The sequence below is a fragment of the Sparus aurata genome, chromosome 22, assembly GCF_900880675.1.
Source record: "Sparus aurata chromosome 22, fSpaAur1.1, whole genome shotgun sequence".
Classification (NCBI taxonomy): domain Eukaryota; kingdom Metazoa; phylum Chordata; class Actinopteri; order Spariformes; family Sparidae; genus Sparus; species Sparus aurata.
The window spans coordinates 19,272,416-19,300,265 of NC_044208.1; the positions used below are offsets into that span (position 1 = coordinate 19,272,416).

The window sequence follows — 27,850 nt, forward strand, 5'->3', positions numbered from 1 at the left end:
ACTTGTCGAATCCGACTCGGAATTGCTTGTGTTCCAGCGGGAGGTGATAATGGTTTACCAATAACCGCCAACACACACACACACACACCCAGAACTCTTCAGATTAAACGTCAGATTCGCTCAAATGCAACGCGAAGAATGCGGGAGAAGACGAACTCCAATGAAAATGTTTGGAGTCAGTGGGTCATGTTGCCACAAACCTAGAGGCCTCTTCTGAGCTGTGCTCCTCTATCCTCGCCGCCTCGCAAGCGACGCCGATAAATATTGTCGGTTTCTTCACGGCCCACTGGATCCCCGCATCACATTGACACCCGCGCAGGATATTGTGTTCCATTCTGTGAGGGCAGGTGTGCAGATTTGGCACGCTTTTCCTCGACATTGTTTTTGCCGAGCTGTTTGAGAAGTCTTGACAGACACTGTGTGTGTGTGTGCATGTGTGTTGTGCCACAAACAACCGGTTATCACATGCACTTCATACCCCAGGCGGACCCCTCATCTCTCTTGATCTCAGTGCTCTCCCCGCTGCCTGTGCATATCACGTTGTGTGTTTATCTCGTGCTCTCTCGATCGTCTTACCCTTCTTCCTCTCCCTCTCTGGCCCAGAAGCAATTCCTGTGTTGATGTTTGGAGTTAACATTTCCAGTGTTATGGTTGACCACCCTGCGGAAAAAAAAAGCAAAAAAAAAAAACCCCGAGCACACAAACAGCGAGCACCCGGCGTTCATTATTACTCCCTGAAAGCATTGTTTTAGGTGGAAGGGACCGGCGTGTTGATTTAATTTAATGAGTTGCTTAGCTGGGGGAGGGGACCGAGGAAACAGTAATTAGTTGTCATGCTAATTGGGCCTGTGTGATAACTCCCACACAACACTCAGTGGTGTGTGAAGCACACAGGGGCTGGCCCCGGCCGCCCACTCATCACACACACATGCACACATTTTTTTCTTGCACATAAACACACCTCGACCTGCGCACACACACATGAATAAGAATAACAAATGCTCACATACAGGCTGGTTCAAAAGGAAACGCCGGGGGAACGTCAAGCCTCTGACCCGCCGACTAAGCGGAATTAATGATGTGAAAATCTTGATCCCAATTATTCACTAAGAGAAGGAGCGCTGAGAAGTAAAGGATGAGGGTTCAGGACATCCGATCCAATTAAGCTTCGGGTGTAAAGATGTATATGCTGATGTGAAAACAAGGAGGAAAACGTATCGAAACGGAGGTATGACAAATAGACAGCGGTGTTGTCGCAAAGTAATGTGTTAGAGTATTTCGATTACTTTTTTTTAAACGTGTGTAAACACTTACATTCCACCGGTCAGCGAGCTCCCAGTCCAAACCACTGGCTGCTCGGCTAACTGAGCTAACTTGCTAAGGCAGCTACCTTTAAAGGTGTAATATGTAAGAGTTAGCTACATGTTGAATTCCCTCTTCAAACCAACAGGAGGCATCACATCACCAGAGTAACATGCTAGTCAGCTCAGTTAGCCATGTCACGAGTGGTCCAGACTGGAAGCTTGAAGGATCAGGGGAGTGTAGCCACGGCTAGCTGGTTAGCATGCTCTCTTCGGTAAAAATCTTTGCAACAATACACGGACCTCATAACATCGAAACTGTTGCTGCTTTGCATTCTGTTGATTATTTTAGTAAATCTTTTGGTTGTCTCTCATTCAGATTCTTGCATTTTTGCACCTTTAAGCTTTATAATGCCGTGCCAAATAATGTTTATAGATGACCCACTGTGTTTATTGACCATTTACATTCAAATCTGTCGCAACTTCTCAATAAACAATTACTAAATTAATCATTTATTAACCATTTTATTGTGTATGTTAATTGAACATTAGTTAACAGTTATTTAATTGCTAACTTATGGTTAATTAACCATAGATTTACCATTTATCACTTATTTGCCTCAGACTTCTTCTTTCATTGTGTGTCAGTGTTGTGTGGTCTTGTATAGCATTCCTTAAGTGCGTCAGCGGTGCCCTTGATGTCTGTCCACCGTGCTGTTAATCAGCCCTGCCCAGCACGATCCGTGCCTCCCCCAGGAGCTATTTATAAGGCCCAGGGTTCACTGACCTCCATGGAGGGTCACTCTCACTATCAGGGGAGGTCTGGCCCTGCTTTTCTTTAACGCCATCTGCACTCTTTTTCCATCTTGATCTCCTCTCTTTCTCACTCAGTCTTCAGGATCCACTGTCTCCGTCCTCCTCTTCATGCCTCGTCTTAGCTCGTGGCAAACAAGCTCCAAAAAACAACAGTGTTTTTGTGCCTACATTATTCCTCTTACATAATCTACATTGATATGCAACTTCTCTTACTCCTACCCTCCACCTCCCTCCAGACCTTTATCTTCCGCCTGCTCTTTCTCTCTGTCCTCTCCTCTTCTCTTACCTTGCATCACCACCCCTATGGGTGCATGCAGAGACGCCGCCATAATCTTGCTGAGTCATCTGCAGCAGAAAATTACACACCGTGACAATCCATCACCTCGACGGATGTTTATGTGCGCGTCTTTTCACGTTATTTGGCCCGTGGGAGTGTTTGAGTGGTTAATGAAAGGGGCTCGGCGGGAGATTAGTTGATTCTTTGTAGATGAGAGGTCCTCTTAAGGCCTTCTTGTCTGGAGTGATACCTGCAAGAAACGGGTGTTCTTTCCTTTTAGAGAGAACCGGAGGGTGAGATTCGGTCTTGTCCGGGCCTGTCTTTAATTATTTCTTAATGTTTCCCAACCGGCCCTGCAGATCAGTCACCGCCAGTGCCAACAAGAGGCCTGTTTGTAACTGTTTTTTACGCTGAGCAAATGGCCTCGCATCCGGCTGAAATAAATCCTTCCTGTCTCTCGTCTACCCTAGAGGTGATCCTGCTCCTTCCCAAATCTGATGACATGGCATACATTTCCTCCCAGCCCCTCAGGAAGCCATCAAGAGAAGAAGAAGGCATGATAAGACAATGAAACGATTAATAATAGATAATAGAGATGAGAGAAGGTAGATGAAAGAAAGCGTCAAAAATGAGTTTAATACTTGACGTGCATCAGGATATAGTCTGAGCCCCTGAGGCTTTCAACACCGTGGTTCAAAGCAACCCACGCTAGTGATTTATATTCATGACATAATCCTTTTTTTCGTGGAAGAACCCTCCTATATATTTTGAGAACCATGGAATAACTGTAGCTCTCACACTCGTCCACTTTGCAGTTCAGGGGCACGTTTATGGACTATGAATTGGTTGCAGACGTCTGAACTCCGCGTTCGCGTCCACACGCTCCAGATCTATTCCTCGTCTCTCGCCGAATGTTCGGAGCTGATCAGAAAGGAGGCGACTCAGCCAACATGCGATAAATTGGCAATTAGCATGTGGCGACATAACTAGCGAGCGACTTTTGTTTCCTCTTGTCTGGCGACGTGACACCTTGATTAGCAGTCGGCGTGAAGCGAGAAACAGAAAGCCGGCATCTGCACACACACACAGACACACACACACATACATACTGGCAGTGTTTGATGAGTGCGCACTGAGTCAACAGGCTTCCTTCTCTCCTCATTAACAGTTTGACCCCGCTGTTTGAGTTGCTCCAGGTGGGGTCACGCCGTCTCGTGTTTGGCTAAAGGGGGAGAGTGTTTGGCAAGGAAGAGTGATTGTGCTGGGGGGGGGTTACTTCCAACACCCCTGTTCTAGATGGAAGAAGGGGGGTGGGGATCAACGTGGTCACCGCTCTTTAGAAAACAGAGGCAGGCTGATGGACAGCACAGTGATGTCATGGCACGGCCAAACACACACAGGCGCACTGGCGGTCCAACCGCTTGCTGCTGTCGTCACCCCGAGGTCACAGATGCAAGGTCGACCCCCGCGCTGTCGGCTCGTCGGCCAACAAAGCTGCTCTTGTGTGAGCGTGTGTTTTTCTGCGTGTTTAGACTGCGAGCAGGACACTGTTGAGCAGCTGCCGCTCATCCGAGGCCTGTAAAAGTCATCCTGCACCTACACACACTTTGAACCATGACGCTGGATGTAAAAGAGCAATCCGAGCCAACGAAGAGGAGTAAGTTTGGACAGTAAGTTTGGATTTCTGGCGCATTGGGACCAAACGGCAGCGAGGCTTGATTCGATTCCTTTTTCGATTTAGACTTTTTTTTCCTCCACCACTGACAGCTATGCCATTGTTTGACTATTCAGTCTTGATTTGTGAACATCAACAGTTCCCTGCAGGCCAAAAAGACTTTTCCCCTGAAGCTACAATTATGAAGGAAGGGGCTGTAAAATGGTGGACAACCCCCACAAAATGACTTGTTTCAACTGTCATACTGTCCAATAACGTTTGGAAAGTCTAGAGGAGCCACACGTCGCTAAACAGGAAGTTACCCGTCTCGCTCGGCAGAAGTCTCTAGTGGGCCTCACAATGCAGAAGCTATGCAGAAGAACCCCGGCTGTAGCATGGCCGGAAGTCGAGCGTTTTTTGGCTTCATGTACCTCAAGGGCTGTGTCCACTAGGTATAGGTCTATTCTATCACATCTTGAGGTATGAAGTGACAAGGGGCTAGCTGGTTAGCATGCTAACTTCAATGTCTATCTGGAACGCAATACCTAGACATCTTTGGCATTACGTCAAGACTGTTACTTCTTCACATTCTGTTTATGATTTTAGCCTATTTTTATTTTTTTTTTTTAAAACTGCATACAAACACACTTGTACTGTGAAGCCTTGGGTTCAAATTAAATTACAGATTACATGCATAATGATCACCTGGAGATCCGTCACAAAGTGTGAGTGTCATTTGGACCGTGCGTAATCCCCAGTAGGCCGGGTCACATATCCGCTTGCACCACAGGTGAAACTGAAGCACCAGGGATTATTGTGTAACTGATCACATTTTACATGCTTACAGAAAGGAACGTGAGGTTAATGTCTGTTTTTTTTTTTTTTTCCCCCTGTTGTTTTTCCTCTCGTCACGTTACTTCTGAATACACGTTCTGATTGCGCGTGGTGTTGTCGGCTGATCAGGCAAACAGCAGGTGAGGCAGCGTTTTTAGATTGACTTGAAACCACGGGGAGGGGGGGCTGAGTAAGGAGCTGCGATTTTGGAAATGTTCAATCTCACTCTCACTTCTCTCGCTCTATCTCTGGTCCTCCTCCCCTGGCATCTGTCACAAGACCTGGCAGCTGTTGCCGCGCTGAGAAAAATGTCCTTCTGACAACAACAGGGGAGAGAATCGCAGATAGAGTCTCTGGACTTCTTCATTACAATGGAGTAGGCCGCTGGCGGAGCATAACAAACGGCTGATCAGACGAGATAGCTGTGCAATTTCATGCTCGCGCGTGACGTGTTTCTTTTTCACCCTGCTTGTATTCAAATGAGCTCTGGAGCGCGAAGGCCCTTCGCTGTTACATTGTGTACCAAAGCGGTTTGTAGCATGTGTGTGTGGGCATCCTATAAGGCAAAAGAAGAAACTCCTATAAGCAAAAGTTGTATGTTTTGGGGTTTTTTTTTGTGTCATTGTCCGGCGTTTCATCCAGATTTATGCCGGGCAAAGGGCACGGCGTGCGTCACCCCCCTCAAAAAACACTTTTCCCATGCGCTTTTTTGTTTTTCATTCAATTGTGTGGAGAATGTGCTTTGTTCACTGTCCCTATTCAACCGCCGGTTGGAGAGACGTATTGGTGGAAAGCCGTGTCAGCATGAGATAATAAAAAAAAAAAAAAGTTTTCTGAGCGGCTGAAAAGAATCCCTTAAAATGAACTGTACTCTTGTAATGACTTTAAATGGCTTAAACTTTAAACTCACCATTTTAAAATGTTTAATGGAAGGCGACACAGGGGCATAAAAATCATCACTAAGTCGGGCTTGGTCACCGCAAAAATGCCGTTCAGACATGCAAGCGTGATTCGGTGTTAAAGGGACACTTTGTGTAACAAGAAATTCAAACTCTATTATTAATGTGGTAATAATACACACTTTAAAGCTTTTCTATTTTTCCGTAACTGAATAAACACGCTGTTCTCAGGGGAAATAAGGTTCGCAGAACACTGTTCTGAAAAAGTGGCAGGGTCCGCCACATGTAAACAAAGTAAAACCCCATGAAGTTGTGTTTGTTCACCAGTCAATAAAGAGATTTCTCTTCTGATTAAAACGTCCTCTCTAAAACTACATAGTGCACCTTTAAAACCAAAAGTATCACACGTTTATATTATATTTTATGTCTGATGTGTCCGTGATTATTGATTCATCAGCGGTTTGAGTTAACTCCTGGCCATTTGTGCCTCTGACATGAGTGTGTTTTTTTTTCTTTTTCTGCTGTAATGTTTTGCTGGGAGGAGTGTGTGCGAGGGAGAGAGAGAGGGAGAGAGAGAGGGAGGGAGAGGGACGGCGGGTGAATAGTGGGGGAGGCGCAGTGTTTGGAGGATTTGCTCTGTGCTCCGGGCGTTCTCTCTCACTCGGTGTTGTGTGTGTGTGTTTTTTAATGGAAATAAGCTTACGTGCGCTCGCCTCGCTAGTTTAGACACTTTCTGTCACTCATCGAGGGATTTCTTGCAACTTTTTCGGAAACTTCTCCCCCTCCCTCCCCCCCTCCTCTCGTCGGTGTGGTGTTTGGTTTGCGCCCGGGCACTGAGCCGTGCGGTGCGGACTGCGGAGCAGGGAACAAAACCCCCGCTCGGAAGTTTTTCAGACGGATGACCTGTTGCGGTTCCACACAACTCGAGGCGAACCCCTTTATGTCCGTTCAAGTTTTTCTTCCTCGCTCGAGTTGACGTCGGGAGTTTCGAGTAAACATGTCGGGACGCAATTTACGCGCTAAACTTCGGATCGTGCCAAGCAGTGTTGGAGCGTTTCACCGGTGCGTCAAGGGCAACTTTCTCTAGGAGCAGCCTTGGCACCGACACTCTCGTGTGTTGCTGGTGATCAGCGCGCCCCCCTTCCTCCTCCCTGCCGTGTAGGTTTGGATTCAAGCTGTGCACCAGATTTGTCTGACTGAACACAAAAGTTATTGGAACATGATGGAAGGTGATCAGGGGACCGGTGCGCCCTCCGATGAGCCCCAGGCGGACAGCGCCGCTGCGTCCGACAGTTTTTCCCAACTGTGGACGGACGTTATGGGGATGCTGGTAAGTTTTTCTTTTGGGGTTGGGGGGGAGGGGTGCCAGGGCGATTGTAGACTGACATCACAGGCTCTCACAACTTAACGAGAGATCCTCGAAGGTGACACTTGACTTGCCCGGATGAGTGATCTGGTAGCCACCTAGTCGGCGCATGCAAATCGCGCAACAGAACCGCTGAGTGCTCACAGGCCGCGAGGTGCAAACGCAACAACAGCAGTCTCTACATGCGGTGCGGGGTTCAGGTGCTTTAGTTGGAGTTGGCCGAGAACACGCACTTGGATCTCGATGCAAACGGGAATCGAGTGAGAGAGAGTATGGTATGTGTTACGCGTTTGTAGCCTGGTGTGTGTGTTTGTGTTTTTGCCTGCTCTGTTGTGCAGTTCGTGTGCTCCCACACTGCATTGTTTCCATCGGGGAGAGCTCGGTTCGGCTCTGCTGGCTCGGCCCAGAGGTTTCGGTTTCCTCCTCCAAGTTAAACAGATTTTACTTTCTGAGGAGACGTGTTGTGTCTGTGGATGATCACACTGCACAGTGCTCATGATTGGACTGTGCTCTCAGACATATGCTGAGAAAAATTGTCCTAATTAGTGTTATAATAGTGTGTGTTAACTTTGATTGAGTGTCTCCAGCTCTTCTTTATAATTAAAGGAGCCTCGAAACAATGCCTGCGACTCTTTGTGGAGATGCAGCTGTGTATTGCAACAAGAGATCCGATTGATCTGCTGACCAAATGTGTTGCAGTCACCTCCGGCCTGCTCAAAGACAGAGGTGTTAATTTGGTTTAGTCTGGCGCTGGCGATGTGAATGGTGTGTGAATGCAGGAGTGTGATTGGTGCACGTGTGTGTGTGTGTGTGTGTGTGTGTGTGTGTGTGTGTGCGAGCGCGCATGTATGAGGAGGAGGGGAGGCTGTCCTGCCCTCTGACACCGGGTGGGAGACCTGGCTCCCTGCCAGGCAATTTATCCAGATTTATTGCTCTGAAGGCAAATGTCTGCGAGGCTGTGCTCATCTTTGACGTTCTTCCCTCTTGAGCTGATACTCACACACACACACACACAGCAGTAACAAGCTTTCCGAAAACTCTTTTGTTCTCTACTCGTGTGTGACATACACCCGACTCCACTATTTCATTTAAGCTTCTCAAGATTTAGAAAAACACATCCTTTTTTCCCGTCTTACTATCAACACTGTTGGAGGCCATGAACTAACCTAACATTGATTTAAAGTATCATTGCCAATAAACATCCTGTAGCACTTATTTCAAAACCATTGGCCGTCCTGCCAGCAGACACGGCAACACACTTGCATTATTTCAAAATCACTGACCTCAGCTTTATCGGTTGAATCCTGTTCCACGTACTGTATCGCTTTACAAGATTATGTCTCGGGGAGGCTTGGATAGCTGTGACCGTCTTATTTTCCTACAAAACAGATCTGCTAAGATTAGGAGTGTAAAAGTATGGAACCTGATCAGCCTTCTTGGCAGCCGATATTCAGAGTCTCTCTAGAAGTTCAGCAGGTCAGTTTGTCATACTAGAACTAACCGGTTGGCAGCCGTGGTAATGCAGTGACTTTCTGTTTTTTTTTTTTTTTTGTTTTTTTTTTTGCTCTTCCCTGGAAGTGAATGACTTTGGTGAAGTTACAGGATTCATTTATGTAAAGTTAATGGTTACCAGGGAAACATCGTGTCATGTCTTTGCAGTACAGCTGTGCAAAACTATATAAAAGTTATATTTTCACGGTTTTAACAGGTATGTTTTTTATTAACCGGTCTCAAAAAGACGTCTTGTAAAGTGCCTTTATTCTCAACAATGCGCTCCTTATCTATAAGCACCGAATGAGATACAAATGTGGAGCACAATGGACACCGTATCTCCCTCAAAGCAAAATGGATCTGCTATATTTAACCTTTGCTCTTATGATTTCAATGGCTTTTGTCTTGCCCGGGAGCCTATAGGGGGAAAGTTTGGATGTGCTCCAAGCCTGTTGACCCAACTCAACTCACTGTTACAAATGTGCTCGGTCTTGGCTCCCCACACGTGAGAACAGGCCTACATACTTTGCACAGATAGACATCTGCCCTGATAAAGATCTGGCTCAACATGCTTACTTTACTGTGTTTTGTTTCAGCTCACATGCCGTATGTAGAGCCGCACAGATCGGCTGATTGATTGATGAGTTGATTTAAAGGTCCCATTAGTAAGAAAAGCTGATTTTTGAGTCTCAGTCCCAACTAAGCATAAACTGGTCGCTTTGGGAATGGTGGACGACCCGACCTACAATCCCAAAGCGTCAGTATTTAGTGAGTTGGGAATGAGATTAAAAAATCAGCTCTTATAAATTGAAAACTGGATAATTGTCATTTTTCAAGCAAAAATGGCAAATTCTTGCTTGTTACAGCTTCACAAATTTAAGGATTTGCGGCTTTTTTTTGTCGTTTATGATGGAAGATGAAGTGTCTTTGGGTATTTCAAGACTTTGTGATATTTCTTAGATCAAACGATCGACCATGAAACTAGCTGGAAGTTTAATCATTCATGAAAACAAGTCAGTAGCTGCAACCCTACACTCATGTGACATACGGTTATTGGAACAGCCGACGGCAAAGAGTTCATCTACATAATTTAATCTGCATTTGTGCTTTCATAATAAGTTTTCATCATGCTTTGACTGCGAATCAAAGGGTACTTCGGCCTGCGCTGTTTTTTTTTCCGAGGGAGCCCCATAGTGTTGAGGTTAACCATACATAGCAGCCTGTTGTGGAATGTGTTTAATAAGAATACCTAAGTAAGCCAGTCATTTATTTGTGGTTGAAGCTGAAGTAAATAGCCCTTGAGCTAATTAAGAGTCAATGGCAGTTTGGGACGGTATGGTGCAGGAGCTATAGCTGTTCCAAGTGCTTGGATTTACAGATGTCTGAAAAGGGGATTTGATTCTAGTCCCAGCCCACTACTGGAGGGGCTTTTTTTCCCCCCCTCAGATCTGAAGTCTCTTTTATTGAATGTTAAATGAGCCACATTAAAACTTGCCTGACTGGAAACTGCTATATGCTTCAGCGTTATGTGTAATGTTTTGAGGGCACGTGCAACTAAATGGACTCAAAGATCTCTGTGATAATCCACTTCAGTTCCTCTCCACTGTACCTCCCTGAAGGAAATGGTTCTATAGTCTGTCGGGTTCAATTTTATCTGCAATAACTGTATTTCTCAATAAAATATGGACGAGAGACTCGATGCTGACTTTTACAGACATGCCAATTGTGTAATTCACAAACCTAGACAGCTGACAGTCATCCATTATTTTCCCTCTTTGCTCCTCTGAAAGAAACCTCTTTGCTTGAAAGGTCATCCTGAGCCAAGGCCTTGTGGAAATATTTTACTTGCCTGCAGGGAATCCTTCTCTGTGTTGAAGGGTTTTGTGGTGCTTTGAAACAGCGTGGGTGGGAGTTTGTCCATTTGGAGAAAACCCTGGCACCCTGATTGTAAACCAGACAGCGCTTCATGTCTAAAAACCTAAGGATTGGATGCTACTCTTGAGACAGGCGTATTGATTGTGTCTAGGAAACATATGGTTAGACGAGGTGATCCCTATGTGCTTCCTCCCACATAGCACTTCATACAGAGTGGCAGCATATGCTTCAGACCTTCTCTGCCAAACCGTGGTTAGCTAGGCCACTTTATATCTTTGCCAGTACTGTTCTACCACGGTCTATCATAGCCTAATTTTGTCTATTGTTGCCCGGTCCAACTCGGCTCACTCTTCTCTTGCTCGCCCCTCCCCTGACTGGTCTCGTTATTGAGGTCACACAGAGATCTGGCAGGTTTCCTCTGCTGGGATGGCAGGGCACCGTTGTGCTCGGGCCGTGGATATCCTCAGGAAGCCCTCTAAAAGGGGGTGGGCTGTGGCCCTTGCCCTCACCTTCCTCGACAGTCACCCCCCCCATCAGCTCCCTTGGCCTTCACCAGATCTATTAGTCAGACATCTGCCGGCTCCTCATTGTGCGGAATTCTCCACTGCAGTGCATCCAACATTGTTCAGTGCTACTGTAGACGGGTGATGCAATATGGCACATGAGCAGCACCCTCCACCCGTCTTCACTTATCTTCTTCCAGATTTTTCATATCTGACTTCATCAATCTTTCTCCCTCTGGTCTGTTTAAATGATTGGTTGGCACTGCGTTGATACTACTGTTCAAGTCCAGGAGAAAAAAAAAAAAAAAAAAGCTGGGATGGTGAAATATTTGCTGTGGGAGAGAGCTGGGGGAATAAGATGGATAGAGGGCTGGGTGGAGTGAAGGATGGATTACTTGCTATTGCTTTTACGATGATTTGTGACGCGACCGTTCTCGCAGGTTGGGTTTTAAAATGGTGTATCAATGACTCAAGTGAATGCGAGCGATTCTATTGGTTGACTTTTTTGACAGAACATTAGGACAGCGCAGCACAATACAAGACAGTCGGTGGCAATTTCAACCTGCCTGACCTGTCCTGTGAGGTTGCGTAGTCGGTGAAAGTGATCATGCCACTGACGTTCTAACATTACATCAGATGCATGGCCCTATTGTGAACTGCTGTCATTGTTCCTTTCCCCAGAGAATGGGTAGTCACAAGACCGGCACTGTAACAATAGTTAATACCATGTTACATTCAACTCCAGACATAACTGAGCCCCTGTATGATGGCACGGTCAGGAATGTGAGCTCAAAGGATAGACCAGAACAAACACCCTAGGCCCAGGACTAATGGGCTTTAGCCTGTTTGAATGTCTGTCTCTCCGACTAAACAAACACTCTCTTTGAGAGACTTTGCAACATCTAACCTGATGTGGAAAACACGAATCGAGTGTAAACTGATCACAAGATTAGCCGCCGCGACTTGGCAGGGATTTCTAAGCACGTAAGGAGCCCAGAGTTATCAGCGCCTTGCATGCTGGCTGTGGAATTTTTTAATAAGTTTGCGAAGGAGACTGGCTCGACGTCGTGCCATTCAGATGTTCTGTCTCGGAGAAGTTGTCACCTCCGTTGCGGACTGCACATTCTTGGCAGTGTGTTAATCTAAAAGTACTAACAGCTTGATGCCCGACTCAAAGTATTTATGATACTGCAGTGGAAGTGAAAAATTTTCACCGGACTTACCCTAAAAATAAAGATAAATGATTTTTGACAACCAGTTGATGCACTGAAATTGAAAATACATATAGATATGTTTCAATCTATGGTTTATTATCGATGTATACGTTACTGCGATGGCTCACCCCAATCAGTGCGTTTACATGACACTCAAGAAAACCGAATTACTGCGCTAGTCTGACTATGAACGGATTTTTGAGATGCATGTATACACCTTTGTCTGACTAAAATCGGACCGGATCGGATTTCTCATAGTCGAATTACACTAGGTAGATTATTCGATTGAAAGTCGCATTACTCCTGCATGTATACGTTTCCAGCGGATCGATCGGATTTTGCGTTCTGCGCAGGCGCGAGATTTTTCCCCGGGGCCGTGAGCTGGAAGTAGACGGGCGGCGGTGGCGGCGGCGGCGGCTTTCCTCCGAAATCATGGCAAGAAAGAGCGCCAGAGTGCACCTAGTTTGTGTAATTGTCATGTACACCATATTCGAAGTGTACAAAGATGTAGCTTCGTCTCACTCTTCGTACGCCATCTTTCTTGAATGCCGAGGCAGCTGGTGACGTAAAGAGGTCAGCCGGAGGTGTGCCGTTAACACTAGTTGAAATGGGTACAGCGCCACCTAGCGTACCGGGGTATGACATGCTTTCGGCCAGTAATTCGATTTTCTCACTGGCATGTATACTCGGTTAATTGCAAGTGTCCGACTGAGCAGCATAGTCGACCTATGGCTGTAATCTGACTAAGCTGTGCATGTAAACGCACTGACAGTGTGAATGGTTTTTAAAGGCTGCTCTAAACCGACCTTCTGAATGTCTAAAGAGGCATACAGTAGGTCTGTGGTAGTAAGACTTCCAGGGATGCCATTGCTAATTGGCTAAGTGAGCGTCTACTGGATAATCAGGCTGTTCGCATTCTCGTAAATGCAATCAGGCTGATTTGGTAAGCTTATAGATTTATATTGCAGCACTAAAGCTGCTAGATTTATGGGATGAGCTATATTTATATCTTTTTGAATTGCGGTATGAATGCTAATCGTCTCCACCCCCTCCATTCTCCGATGAATATTGTGTAAATCACTTAGATCAGTAGCAGTCATATTATGCATCGCTGAAATATTTACCCAGTGTGGTGCAATGCCGGTAATTTGTGTTTTGACTGGGGAAGAACATGGCAGCCATTAACTCGCAGCGAATGCAACTTCTACACAGACTATCACTTCTGAAGCAGTTCTCAGGAAATGTTCTCTGTTTTGGCTTGCTCAAAGTCTTGGAAAAGCTGCACGCTGGGAGTAGCCCTCGATCAAGCAGACAGCGCCTTGGGCCCGGAGAGCAAATGACACACAAACTCACCAACACATTCTCGATTGGGTGTTGTTTTCTTGCATGGCTATTGTTGCTATTGTTTGAGTCAAAACTGGGAGTAGGCCTCCCCTCGCTCATGCAGGGTGGAGGCCCGGTTACGTCAGCCGAAACGGTGTGAGACTTTCAAACATGCCTCCATAAAAAAGTTATTACTGTTAATTCGCTTCTAAAACGGTTTCACCGGATATTTTCGGAGTGAGAATGAGTTTTTTTACGAGTTGTTAGTTGGCCTGTCATGCCAACGCGCATGCATTCCAAGTCAGATAAGACATGGAGGGATTCAATACTCTCCCATAGAATCTCTCCCAATAAAATGACTCTGCCCAGACTCCAGATGTTTTATCCTCGTCTCATCCCACAGCTGCCCCAGTCAGTATCCTACAAATCACCCCTTGTCCAGCCTCCACCCCCCACCCCTCTGCTCACATTTTCTGAACTAGATGTGCGGACCACTGTCGGATCCCTCCAAGCTCTTCCACCTTCACTCCCGCGTTGACGGGATTCTCTCTTGCAATGTGGGCTGAGCGCTGGCTCATCTGTTGACACACACAGTGTCAATCTTATATCCCGAGCAAACAGTCAGTGCGCCTTACAAAGATGTTCGCACTCTCTGCGCTTGTTTTCATGCGTGCTCTCACAGTGGATACACACAGCCGAGGCATATGCAGTGTCACTTTACAAGGTGGCGCTGGGAGGTGGGGTGTGCGGCTCAGCTGTGTTGGACCCTCATGAGCTCATGCCACTGGGGAATCGGAGGAATCCCAGTTATGTACGCACACATGAATGCTGGCGTACACGTGGATGCATTCAATCAGAGAAGCAGTTGGAAGCAAGCTTTACCTGTCCACAGCTAAAGTTTACATTCAATGTTCCTGTGAGAGCAGGGGGGCAGAAAAATAACAAAGCATGGTTAATTAATTCTGCTGCCATGACCTAACTAATCTAACGCTGTTAACACCAGCCGACTTGGCCCTCCGTCAGTCAAGAGTTGGTGTAATCTCCGCACAGTGTTCATTCTTATCTCCTGGATGTGGCAATGAGATCAGGGCAGTCATGGTTTGTGTGTGTGTGTGTGTGTGTGTGTGTGTGTGTGTGTGTGTGTGTGTGTGCGTGTGCGTGTGTGTGGTGATTAAAACATCTTGGAGTTCTGCAATGAGAGCGTGCTTTCAGTCAATGTGAGGTTTGGAGGGGAAAGCATATTTCTGCTCAGGGAGTGCTCCCACCGGGAATCTCAGTCATCTCGAACCATGTGTCTGGCCAGAACAGGATTTCTCAAGTAATGAGAGTGGGAGGACCGATCACAGCCAGACAAACTGTACTCTTCTGAAACAGAACATGTGTTTTGTCAGTGATGTTCGACGCACAATCCCCCCCCTTTTTTTCACGACCCGGTCCACTGAGCTGCGTTGTGTACGATTGGGCCCGCATGAGTTTGTTTTGGTCCGGTGTTTGTGAAATCGCCTGCGTGCATGTGGGTGCATGCAAATGTGCGTTCACAGGGGCCCAGTGCCCTTGTGTGTGTATATGTGTGTGGCGCACTGACTCACATTCACAGTGATCCATTCATTTGCGGCCTGGCACTCGGATAGGTAGCCCCGTTGAGAAAGACAGAGACTGAGAGAGAGACTGTTCGGACCCTGCACAGTGACTCAATGCTAGCTGTCTGCCTGGCACAGATTAGATCAACACTGATGAATATTCAACAGCCAGCCCGTCGTTGCCAGAGCAGCCTACATCTTCACCAAGGCGAGAGAGGGGAGTCAGTCTTCTCTGCCACAGCGAACGAGCAGGATTCTACGTCTTCTACGTCCTGCAAAAAAAAATCTCAAAAAGTTGAAGTTTCATAGTCCAAAAAATCTTTCCAGCTCTTTTGGTGAAATCTAAGTCTCCAGAAGCACTTAGATCCCAAATTGATTTGAAAAAACTATTAACAAAACATTTTTAAGCCTGAATCCTCACTGTAGCTGCTCAGCCACCATTAGCGTTAGCACACACCCACCTGAATGAAGTGGGTGCATGAGCTTGACCGGATGTCGAGGGTTTAAATAACAACATTTTAAAATCCATTTGAGATCTCAGGGCTTCCAGAGATTTGGATAGCGTCAGATATGGTGTCTTTTTTTGATTCCTGCCAGCTGCATTATCTTCACAATACAGGCGCTCTCTGTGCCGCCAGTTTGTATTCACAGACTTGTTTTCCTAGAACGACTCCATTTCCAAAAGTAACTCTGAGGTTAGTCTTCAACATTATATCCAAAGAGTTTTCTGGTAGGTAAGGCCTTTACTGTTTGAAGCACAGCTTCCTCCCTCAACCCCAAACACATGTGCTCCACACAAAGACAGGAACTGCGCTGATCCAAACCACAGCAAACCGGAAGAGTGTGTTTGTTTTGGAGTTCGGCGAATGTCCGAGGCGCTAAAGGGCATCCTTGATATGACTCTATACGAAGACAAAACCCAGGATCAGACCGCATGGCTGGCCAAAGACCCTCGCTGAATGGGACTCGATAAGAATGAATAAACAGGGGTTTGGGGAGTATTTTTAGGTTTCTTTTTCAGTTTGTATTGAGAGCATAGTCAGAGTGGTGAATGGGAACTTGTGTGAGTGAGTGATTCTGTTGGTATCCCCACGCCAACCCCAGGTTTACCCAAATGCATGCCTGTAGGTACCTCTTACACGCCACTAATTGTAAGTGTATGTGACGGTGGTTTTACGAAGCCGTGGTTAGAGTAACCGGAGAAGACGGAGTGGGATGTGCTCGTAACTTGAGGCTTTGGGCTTTTTTTTGTTTCCTGGAGCACTGGTGGAATCTTGTAAAGTAATAGAAGCTAAATTCATTAATTTACTTTATATGCATCGGACATGATATGAGTTTTTGCAATGGCAGCATTTTTTTTAGATAATCAGCTTTCCTTTCTCAGGATGTTGTAGTCCCCCCTGGCTAAACCTTTTCCCTCTCTTCCTCTCTCCAGGATGGTTCACTGGGTAACATAGATGACCTTGCCCAGGAGTACTCTGAGTACTACAACACCTGCTTCAGCGACGTCAGCGACCGCATGGAGGAGCTACGCAGGAGACGAGTGTCCCAAGAGCTCGACATGGTACGTGCGCAAAAAAACAGAACGCACTAAAAACACATTCACACACACACAATGGAAATAAAACTGTCATAGCAACATGGTTTGAGCGAAAAACAGCCGCCAGCCGCAACGTTTCCCGCTCCCTACTCAGTTTGCATGTCTTCAAATTGCTTTCGACAAATGATCTTCTTTTTTTTTGTTTTCTGCAAATCCTTTAATAATGACCCTAAAAATCCCCCTTCTAGAATAGTCTCATAGCTTCGCAGAATGTAATTTCCACAACCTGAGCCAACAACTTGGTGAGGAGCGGTGGCGACACAACGGACATGAATGTGCGCTAAGGTTTCAGACTTTCCTTGAAGGCAGTGTGCCTTTTGCTGGATGTGAATGCGGGGGTGTTCTGGGGGTTCGTGAGGTGGGGGGGGAGGGTTTTGAGGGTCCTTCTCAGGAGGATGTAGGCTAGTGGGGCACCCCTTTTGTTGCCGAGCTGCACACGAATGTATGAAGGAATGCTGCCGCTGGTGCTGCTGCAGAGGGCCCAGCCTGGGTATTGCAGCACACCACCCAGTGGGTGCACAAGAACAAGAACAGGAACGAAAGTGTTGAGTGTAATGCTAAGCTCATAATTGCTCTATGACTTATTCATGGTGAATTTTGATGTTTGGTTCTATGCCATTTGTACTCCCTGTTAAACAAATAGCTCTGTAAGATTGCTATTTTTCTGACCCACGCTAGCATCGCACAGCAGCTACATCACAGATCAGACTGAAAGTCGAACGTCCAACAATTCAGATGTCCCTCGACAGATTTTCCTCAGATATCACGTTGCCTCAGCGTTTCTTATTTTAGCCTCTGCTCGTATATCCGTCCGTCATTACTGGCTTTCCAGTTGAAAAGGAGGCCTCCTCTGCTCGAAGGCGGCCATGTGGTTTCAGTTGGGTTGACAGGTATGGCTACGATGGATAGCAGATTTACTGTGCTCTTCCTTTTAATGACTGCAAGCAGACATCCTGTTCTCACAGCTCTGTGGAGGGGGGATCGGAACGCATTAAAAAATTCCTTGCTATGGATACATTTTGCGTCTTGATCATAAGGTTGTGTGTTCCCTCCGTGTGGCCGTCGTGTTTAGTCTTACCTTCACGTGAGTTCCAGGGTAATGTGGATTACCTCTGGACATTTTGTTTCGGAGGGTTTCATCCTGAGGAGATAAAACGGGGGGTTGAGGAAGCACTCGGGGGCAGATTTTGCAAACCCGTGTGTGAGGAGAGAGGGAGAAAAAGAGCTGACTGGGCCCCGCGCCTGAAGCCCAAGCACAGGAGGAGGATGAGGATGTGAACAGAGGAAGGCGAAGGGAGGAGGATGAGGGGAATGGAGAATGTGAGAGCCTGCAGCTGTCCCGCCACTCTGCAGAGTTTGGCACCAAAATACAGTGGAAGAGCCGAGGAAAAACATGAAGGAATATGGGTCAGACAACACCTTATTGAGGGCTCTCTAAAGTGCAGCATCAACCCACGCTGTATGGATTGAACTTTGCCTTGCATTTCAGTGCGGTCCCTTTTCTAAAATTAGGTGTGCCGTGTAGAGCAGCCTTTATTATACCAGGCTAGCGAGGGGTAAGAGCGGGTTTGGACAAGATTCCTGCCATTACAACAATACAGTATTGATTTTCCACTTGGCTGGATAGCTTCATACATTCGAAGGCGGTGGCGTAGCACCTGTAAAACTAGAGCAAAAACACAACATCAATGCACAAGATAAGGCAACGAGAGAGGCCAAGCTGAAGTTGAGAGCAGGGCAGCGGTATGGACACCCGGTCAGAACGAGAGCGGCGAATGTCTATTGTAACGTGTGAAGTGTGTCCAGAGATCAGTGGCCGCGAGCCAGCGTCATGCAGCCGCCTCCCTCAGGACCAATAGCAGCCAGTAAGAGAAGGTCACAGCGTCTAACAGTCCCCCTTTAATGGGGAGACATTTAGTGAGCGGTGCTCCTGAGGGACTTGGCCTTTAGGGAAAGACCTGTCACTTCTAAAGGGTACAGGATGGTGGGTGATGCAATCATGACCCACTCCCTCTCCACTTATTGTCTTTTATTTTTGTGACTACACTGTTTATAGGTCAGTTGTTTTCTATTTTTGACTCGAGTCCTCTGCAACTGTAACTTTTGCCGGCACGGGGTGGTGACTCACTCCAAATCAGCTTTGGTCAGGAGCCACGTGACTCAAGGGGCAAAGATCGACCTCAGCTCTGACCTTTTTTTTTGTGGGTTTTCACACATGGGCTGCAGTCGAATTCTGCATAGGAATGTTCCCAACTGAGCATAGTGACCCAGAGATATTAAAGTGGCGGCCATTATAAGAGCTGGTCGAATTTCTTACAATGCTAAGGAGAGGTCCTCAAAGCTACCTTGGGGTCAGTGGACGATCGCTCTCTCTTTCTCAAAAGAAAAGGAAAAGGAGATAGAGCCGTCCCACAATATCTTGCGGCCCTGGTGTAATTTCAGTCAGATTCTCCTTCCATGACGTTTTATATCAAGGTTAAGAGCGTTTGTGAAAAGACATACAACATAATGCTGTGGACTTTTTGATGTAGGATTATGTCTGATTGAAAGTCTACAGATGTTTACTGTTGACAACACATTTTGCGATTCGCTTTTTAGAAAAATCCCCACAAAGAATTCCCCATTGTCTACAGTTTAGCTGTGATCAGCATGGTGACACCAAAGAGAAAGAAGAAGCCCTCTTATATAGGTTTCTGTTCTTCAAATTGACTCCTAGTCCAGCAAAATCACTAATATCTATAAATATGATTTATGCGAACCTTTTGGTTTCTTTTCAGGTTTTTTTAGTTCATTTCTTGAGAAATGTTCTTGCGACATTCACAGTTTTCACAAAATTTGTCTGGAACTTGACATTTGTGTTTGTTTTCACTTGCGCAACGTGTCTGCCGGCTCTTGATGGGCCTCTCGGTTTACAAAGTGATTGGGTCTCAGTTGTGGTAAAAGTGTTGCTGCCCCCTATTAGGAGCTGATGATAGAGGCTCTCTCAGAGATGGCTATCAATGTACCCACTTCCTGTCTGGTCTTGGCTGGGCCGTTCCACTGCGTCTTCGTGTTAGTTTTATGACGAGCGGGGGACAAAGGGGATTAACCAAACATCCCCCTTTGGGAATGCGACCTATGGATTAGCACTAACATGAACAGTTTCCCAGCGCTATGGACAGTGAGAGTTTGGATGGCTGCTGACTTGGTGATGCATAAGGCTTGTCGGTGGAACTGATAAGAAGAGTTCACAACGAAGTTAAGAGGTCAGCAGCTTTTAAGGAAAATGTGTTATTTTAAGGGACACGTCTGTCGATCCTTTCGCTCGCAAAATCAGGGACATTTAGAGCACTCACTGCTGTTTTTCACATTGCTTTTTCGCACCAAAGCACAAGCGGAAGATGATTTTTAAAGATACAATTAACCATATCAACATACACTCAATGCAGTGAGCTCTACATTTTAGATCCGCCCTTTAAGCGGGCCTATGTTTTTGAAGATTGCTGGTGTAATTGGAGCTGATGCAGTTTGCATAATTGCGCGCGTAATCGCTCTTGTCTCCTTTACCTATTTAACAAATTACGAAACGTCGCAGTGACTCGGCCCATTCAAAGTAACACTGCGTCTCAGCTTGGGTGCAGGTTGAGTCAGTGTTTATTCAGGAATCATTTAATTCCCACACTTCAATTACAGGTATTAAAGGTTTTTTCGTTGATTGTATTTCGGCGCTTATGACTTTCAGGAAGCAAATTTAAAGGCTTTTCAAATATGATCCAAAGATACAGGCCGTTTATGAGATCCGCCTTTACTTTCTCTCGCTGTATGTACTTCAGTACTATAGCTGCTGCTGCACGTGAAAACATGCCAAAACACAGACACAGAAGCCACGAGAGGGATCCCGTAGGCCTGCAGAGACTGGTTTGATCGGGTGTATAGCCGTAGGAGGGAAAACATCAAACTAGATATTAGCATGTCTCTCTAACCACACGGATGGAACAGATGAAGTGCATCAAATATAAATCAAGTGGGATCGGTTTTGGAATTTGCGGTAGTGAGGCCAACCTTTTAACACATTTCTACATGCTGTAAACCATAATTGGGAATTGCAACAGCATCTGTGGTGACATCGCTGAGAGTGATCTGAAAGTCACGGATCAACAACCGGGCCTCGGAAGATTAAATCCTTTTGATGCTTTCGGCCAGAGCCCTTCAGTTGCCGGTCTCACTGTCGACTTCAAAATTGAAACGCTCTTGACACGAAAAATGCCTCGGCTGGTGTCAGGCTGATCTGCCTGCCTCAGGAATGCTCTGTAATGGTTTTTCTAGCTGAGCAGCCTGACAGCTGGAGGTCAAGACTCAAGTGCAGGCGTGTTTTTGTTTTGCCATGAGGTGAGGAACAGTGCGGTTAATGTGCTAATGCCTGCGTGAAGTTCAGTCGTCAAAGTGGGTCAGTTCAGCCGGGTTAAAGCTACAGCGCAGAAGAAAGACAAAACTCTCGGGTGAATTCTGCTGCTTATTTGTCCTCTCCTGTCCTCAGGCATTTCTGCCTAGAGACTTAGAAATTCATCATACCCAAACAGTGGCCTCTGTTGCCATAGGATTACTTTGAAATGACGTTGGCATACCTCCATTATTGGCATAACCCTTGTGGAAAGCGGGCGGTGTATTTGTGATTTTTATTGTCCCAATTTCAGATCGTGAATCTGTCATTGGAATTTGTAATAACCCTGGTATTTTGTCTTGAAATACCAAAACAATGATGATCCGACGGGCTTAGGAATGCTCCACACTGTGGAAGCACGCAGGCCCGAGCTGCAGGCGTGCACGCTCTCACACACACACACACACACACATACATGCATACCCTCACAGTCCTCGTGGAAAAGGAAGCTGTCGAAGGTGTTACCGATGGCACTGATGGTCTTGTGTTCCTCGTAAATGACTTTAACCGGAAGCGGCTCAGGGGTGGCATAGCCGAATCTGGTTCATGCTGCCCGTTGAGAACATGTATTTCCTGCTTTTGTGTGTGAGATTTAAAATTGTGTGTGTGTGTGTGTGTGTGTGTGTGTGTGTGTGTGTGTGTGTGTGTGTGTGTGTGTGTGTGTGTGTGTGTGTGTGTGTGTGTGTGGATCTTCCAATGAGATCTTCCAGACGAGCCGGTTGTGCAGGCACGCACCGGTCCCACTGATCACTTTTTTTGGGCTCGCACCAGGCTCTCCAGTTGGTGCCTGTCCCTCCATGTGTGCAGTCCTACCTATCACCCTCAAGCACGGCTGCCCAGATTTACCCGATCGTGCCAGCTGGCGCACCTCCACGAAGCCAACTGGTCCCTCTAGTTTTGCCGCATATCCGCCTACTTCTGCCCCGGAGGTTGGCAGGAAGTCGGCTGTGGGAAGTCTCGGTGGACTTTTGCAGCCATGTTTGGACTAAACTGCTGCTGCTTTACACTTGTCTGTGTTTTCTACCCTCTCCTTCTCATTAAAAAAAGAGTCTGGTCCTGCTGCAGCAAAAAGCAGAGTTTAGCCGTAGTTTCTCGGTTAATGATGGGAAGCAGTGTGGTGCTGGGAATTACAGTCGCCTAACTGGTGCTTTTGATGCCTCTGTGTGCGTGTGTGTGTGTGTGTGTGTGTGTGTGTGCGAGCAGTCGTCTCAGAAGCTTGTTTCCCCGTCTGCAGACATCGTGATCCTCATTAGCCGGAGCGCTCCCTCATATGCCCCGTTACTGCTCCCTCTCTCTTTTATTTTAACTCAATTCAGTCACGCTTAAGCAATCAGAGTCTCGCGATTCGCATCTCACACACACACACACACACAGTGAATTGTGCACGGACGACCTCGTGGACATCTGGAGCGAAAAAAAAAAACACGTGCACATTCACACGCATACTTGCCAATCCAGGGTAAGTAGGGCAGTATCTCAAGCTGCTGATGCTGGTAAGTTCATGTAAAGGATAACATACCCCCTCTGGGAGTGTGTTGTGAGATCTAAGACTAGCGCACACACGTATAGACACCCCCTTAAAAAAAAATGCATCAATTAGATATTCTCTTTCTCGAACTGTGACACCTACGCCGGCAACTTCTTCCCCGCTCTCCGTCAGTCGAGGAGAGAAAACCCAAGTTTACCTTGGGAAGCTTTTTACGCCGACTCTCCCTCCACATCCTGCGCCGTGTCGAATTCATCTCACGGATCTGCAGCGCAAAGCAAAGGGGATGTAGGTTTTTGTTTGTTTTTCGCGAGATCTTCTCCTCATCTCCGCGCCCCCCTCCTTCGCCCCCCTCCCTCCATGTCAGAGATGGCACGCACTGACAGGGAGTTAAGGGAAGCCGAGGAGGAGCAGGAGGGAACAGAGGGCTGCTTTGTGTCTCCGTCTCTTTGGAGCTCTGTGCGTGGAAGCCGAGCGAGTTTCTGCTCCTCGGCCTGGTGATCCGTCTAGGTTTATGTCTGCGGCTATGTCTGCGCCCAGGTCTGGCTGTATGTTTTCTGTGTGTGTCCGTTGTGTGGTGTGTTTGCCAGGCGGTGAGCCGACAGCTTGCATTTTAATTTTGAATCATTCCATTTTTTTCTCCAGCCAGTTGGCATGGTGCCTGTAGATATCCATTGGCAAGAGTGGCATATCTTCGCTGTCACTGCAGTCCGGAGAAGCCATCAAAGAGGATCTGATAGCAAAACCAATCCGCCGATACCTTTTTTGTGAAGCCGGGTTTTTCACGACTGTGTGTGTGCGTGTGAGCGCACACCTTGTTCCCTCTTTATGTGGGCTCAGCCACATTATTCTGCACCATGCAGTTGTTTAAACAGAGCCGGCTGCCAAAGCTGTGCTTGTTTAAGGGGATAGATGTGTTGTTTCTTTGTCTCACATAAGCTCTCCCTCTGTAAGAGAATTCAGGCATTCAGTTCCGTCCCTGATTTTTTCCCTACGTGCAGACCAAACCCTGTCCTCTGTAGGTCACGAGCTTTTATGACCATGGACGGGTACCTGCTTTCTGACTTATGGGAATCCTTCATACTCTCTGGGATGGACAAATTGTTTCAGACTCTCAGGGTTGATTTACTTTCCAAAGAAACTTCCGGACCCGTGCCCCTCTCGAGCTTGATCACTGTAACAGACTAATAGACAAACAGGCAAACAGGCTAGGAGAACTGCTAAAGTTAACATAATAGATAAAAACCCAGCCAGACTGTCTCTCTAACATCACTACTGTCTGCCCTCTGTTAACTACCAGTACGATAAGTGTAGGGTTGGGGCTAATTTTAAAGGCTTTCAGCCACCTCAGCAGTAAAAGGTCTCCTGCTCAGATGACCTGCAGGCCACAGGCGCTTAAAGAGCTCTTAAAGGAGGTTATGTCACTTCCAAGTTCTTTTTAACTATGAGCCACTCACTGACTCACACTGAGTGGGTGAGGCGTGTGGAAGGATTACACTCCCTTGTCGAAAAGCCCCAGTCAAAGACGAAAAAGAAAGGAGGTTAAACTGCAGGTCACTTGATTAGGAAGCGATCTAGATTCAGCTTCCTGTGACTGTTATCCTACCATTTTTTTTTTTATCTGGGTGTGGAGACGGAGAGTGATGCGAATTTCTCAAAGAACGCTCATTTCCTATTCCCTGCTCCGCTTTCGGGAAACTCCAGATTCGATTTGTCTTTTTTTCCTTGTCGCCGCTCCAACAGCAAGCGCTATTTAATGGTTTTAGGAAGCCAGTCAACTCGATTCTACAGACCTAACCTACTTGGCTGATGTCAACACCTTTTTTAAATACAAGCGTCCTGATCCTCCAGTAAAGATGAGATAATATGCCGGGATTTGAATTCTGTTCTATCTGGATAAGATGAAGGGACTCGCTACCACTTCAACTTGGATCTTGTAAGACAGTGTTGCCATGTTCAGGCAGAACTTTGGGAGACGTTTTCTCGTGGGAGTAATAACATTTAGTGGTCTAGCATCAGTCCCATAGAAAGTAAAACTAGGAACTTATGGCAGTACCATGACCGGGGCACTTCCTCAAAATGTGTTGAAATTTGCCCTAAACCTGTGAAACCCAAGAGGTCAGCTATTCTTAACTTTACCTCAAGGGTCTTCTTGGCCAACCTCCTCTGTATTCCAATTCCCTTTTTATAGTCTGTGTACCCACACAAGTATGCTTTAATAATGTCACAAGTATGTTTTTCAAGTCACATTGTATGAGCTTTCCTTTCCTTGCGGTACGCGGAAGCGAGTAATAGGGGCTCGGGTTGTCCTCACTTACCCTCTAGCTCGTGTCAGGGAAGATTAAAGGCACATGGGGAATATAAAGCCACATATTTTTCATTGTGCAACGAGAAAGAAAATGACCGCTAGAAAATCAACAAAAGAAAAAATATGGTCGCAACCCCCCGGAGCAAAGGGCTGACCCCATCTGTTGCCGCGGTGCCTAATATTTCACAGTACAGGACTGTGCCTAGCATCGGGCGAGTGCGAGCTCTGTGGGAGTCGGGTAAATCTTGTCCAACGAAAGGATGCATGCACTCAGACGGTTCCTCAAGGCTGTTCATTGGCTTTAAGTAATCACATGGCGGAGGCTGAAAGCAAAGTTGCAGACTTGTTGTGATTGTGTGTAGGCTGTGCCTGTAGAAGCGTTCTGGTTTGGGACTCATCTGTATCCGCCGCGATGAGGACACCTGCTTTAGAGATCGTTGACTGGAACAGCACAGAAAGTGAAAGTGAGGGTTTTTTTCTGTCGAGAAATGTCTCATTTTCCCCTGTTTTTCGTACAGAAAATAGTTTTGAGTAGTTTGTTCCTTAAACTCAAAGCCAAAGTCTGGCTTTCTGTTTTACACATAACCGGTTTGCCCACTTTGTATCTGATTCCATTTCATGTATTAAAGGCAAAATATGCAGAGTTTGTGTTCCTGTTTGGAAAAACACACTGTTAAACATTGAACTAAGGAGTTGGTGTTTGGGATGCAGCAATCAGTTATGTTTCCAGGACTCACTGATGCCTAGAAATGTCCTTAAAACAGCAGAATGGCAAGAGGGGGATTATTTATGCATCACTCTTATACGTTGTTTTAGAGGAAAATCCTGCATCCTGTACCTGTTGGAACTACCTCAAGGTTAGTGTTCGAAGGGTAACAATCAGAGTTGGAAAGGTCTGTGTTTGTTTTCGAAGGGTTAAGGTCAGGGTTAGAAGGATTTAGTATTGCAATATGGCATGTTGTACTCTAAAGATTGGTGTAAAATCAGCAGGTGTTGCCTTGTCTTGAGGGAGGTGCACACTAACGTCACTCTAAATCTTTCGAGGCCAGTTATGTAGGTGTTGTCTTTGTTGTCACGTCTTGCTGTGCGAGGAAAGCCAAGACCGCATAAGGCTGCACCACCAACCAGTGGTTTTCACTAACAATCGCAAAACAAGTATTGCAGGTTTGGGAACCTGTAGCAGGACCCGACTTGTTGAGCTGTCTACGGCCGGGCTGCTTGGCGTGCACGCACGTGCTTGTGTTTGTTTTCACTGATATGCAGGTGTGTCTACATGAACCTGACCGAAGACGTCTTTCCCGCATGAGGGCATTGTTGAACACACCATCTACTGTTTCCACAGTCAACTGACCTTTTTTTTTCCCTCCCTTTATGTACAGGTCTTGTTTTACCCGTCGAGTCCTCTGAACTCTGTGCTTGCATATCATCTCCCCCTGTTATTAAGTGATTGATCTTTGACACTGATATTTGACTTACTTCTCTCTCTCTATCTCGCCTTTTTTTTCACAGGAGAAACAGGATCCAAGCAGCACATCCCTGCAGCTCCGCACTGAGATCCAGGTAGTCAGAGACACTAAAGCATAAGATTCATTTTGTCCAATTTATACAATCTTTAGCTCGAAACTCAATCTGACACCTGTCTCCTTCTCTTTGTCTTCAGGAATCATTAGGCTTCAGCAGTGAGGTGTCCACTCCAGAGACAGACAGAAAGTATGTTCCCCCCCTCCCCACACATACACACACACACACACACTTTATCACTGTAACATGTGCTGAGCAATGAAATATGCTCAGATTGAAATGTGCGTCTGTTGCATGTCAAAGCAATGTGCGGGGCAGCCTGCGTCTGGATCGCATCAAACCGTACACGCCTGCACACGAAATCACGGCTGACATGTTCAGTTGCGGGTGGAAAAACGCGCACCTCCGTACGCAGCTCGCGTGATTGATCGATCTCTCGTGAGACAGCAGCAAGGGGTCTCTGACCTCGCCAGTGGGGAGTGGAGGTCAGCTCCTCAGGTGGAAAACTCTGAACTCTTCGTGGATGAGCGTGGTGGTGCGTGGGTGAGGAGTTTACCTAGTTCAGCCGTGGAAAATACTGATTTATTCACCGGCAGCATGAAAGTGTTATCAATCTCCAGATTTTGCTGTGCGCGAGAATGTGAATATATACATTTTCCCAAAATGGCCAGCGATTCCTCTTAAAGGTGCAATATGTAAGAATTGGCCACCTTTTGGGGCTAGCTGGTTAGCATGCTATCATAAGTAGATATCTTCAATGCAATACATAGACGTCAAAAGTCTTATTTCTTCACATAAGATGGGAATTCTTACATATGCTGACTTATTGCACTTTTAAGTTTCATCCCTAAACAACAGTAGCTAGTAGCTAACATGCTTTATGTCCCGTTTATACACTTACTGAAGGCTATGAAAATGTCAGTGGTTATAATGATGAAATAAATCCCCAACTGATGAAACATACAGGAAATACAACCCTCAACATGTATAGACATCTCACGTATGCCCGTAGTCGGTCTCCTCAGCTCACATCCCCGCTGTGGTGAAAGGAAAACCACTGGCTGCTCCCTCCGGCTGACCTGCTCGGTCCAGCAGCCCGCTCTCTGTTCTCCGACCGTTCCACGCTTCCTTCCTGCCTTTGTGTCCAGCAGAAGGGGGGGGGGGGGGGGGGGGACACAGAGGGGGTGATGGCCAAATGATTACAGCGAAGGAGCACGAACGAAAGAGCAGGATGAAACCGCGCATGGGTGGGGTTCCTTTTCACTGGTTCCTGTAACGTGATTGAGTGCGCGAGTCAGTTTTTTTTTTTTTTTTCACACTACTTTATGTTATGTGTGTACGAAAAATTCTTCGCCCATGGGCCATTGGTGAGATCACCGCTA

At 46.5% G+C, this 27,850-nt stretch overlaps 1 protein-coding gene across 8 annotated transcripts in view; it reads left to right on the forward strand.

The window, feature by feature from the left end:
- sash1a (SAM and SH3 domain containing 1a) overlaps positions 1 to 27,850 on the forward strand; it is a 184,525-nt gene that overhangs the window by 122,693 nt on the left and 33,982 nt on the right. For 5 of the 8 annotated variants that reach the window (XM_030404406.1, XM_030404407.1, XM_030404413.1 and 2 more), the window contains exons 2-4: positions 16,569 to 16,697; positions 26,457 to 26,507; positions 26,608 to 26,657. In XM_030404406.1, coding sequence (XP_030260266.1) covers positions 16,569 to 16,697; positions 26,457 to 26,507; positions 26,608 to 26,657 — 230 coding nt within the window. Of the gene's footprint in view, positions 1 to 6,377; positions 7,112 to 7,238; positions 7,423 to 16,568; positions 16,698 to 26,456; positions 26,508 to 26,607; positions 26,658 to 27,850 lie in introns of those variants that run through there. The other 3 variants (XM_030404408.1, XM_030404412.1, XM_030404409.1) reach the window with 3 other exon arrangements.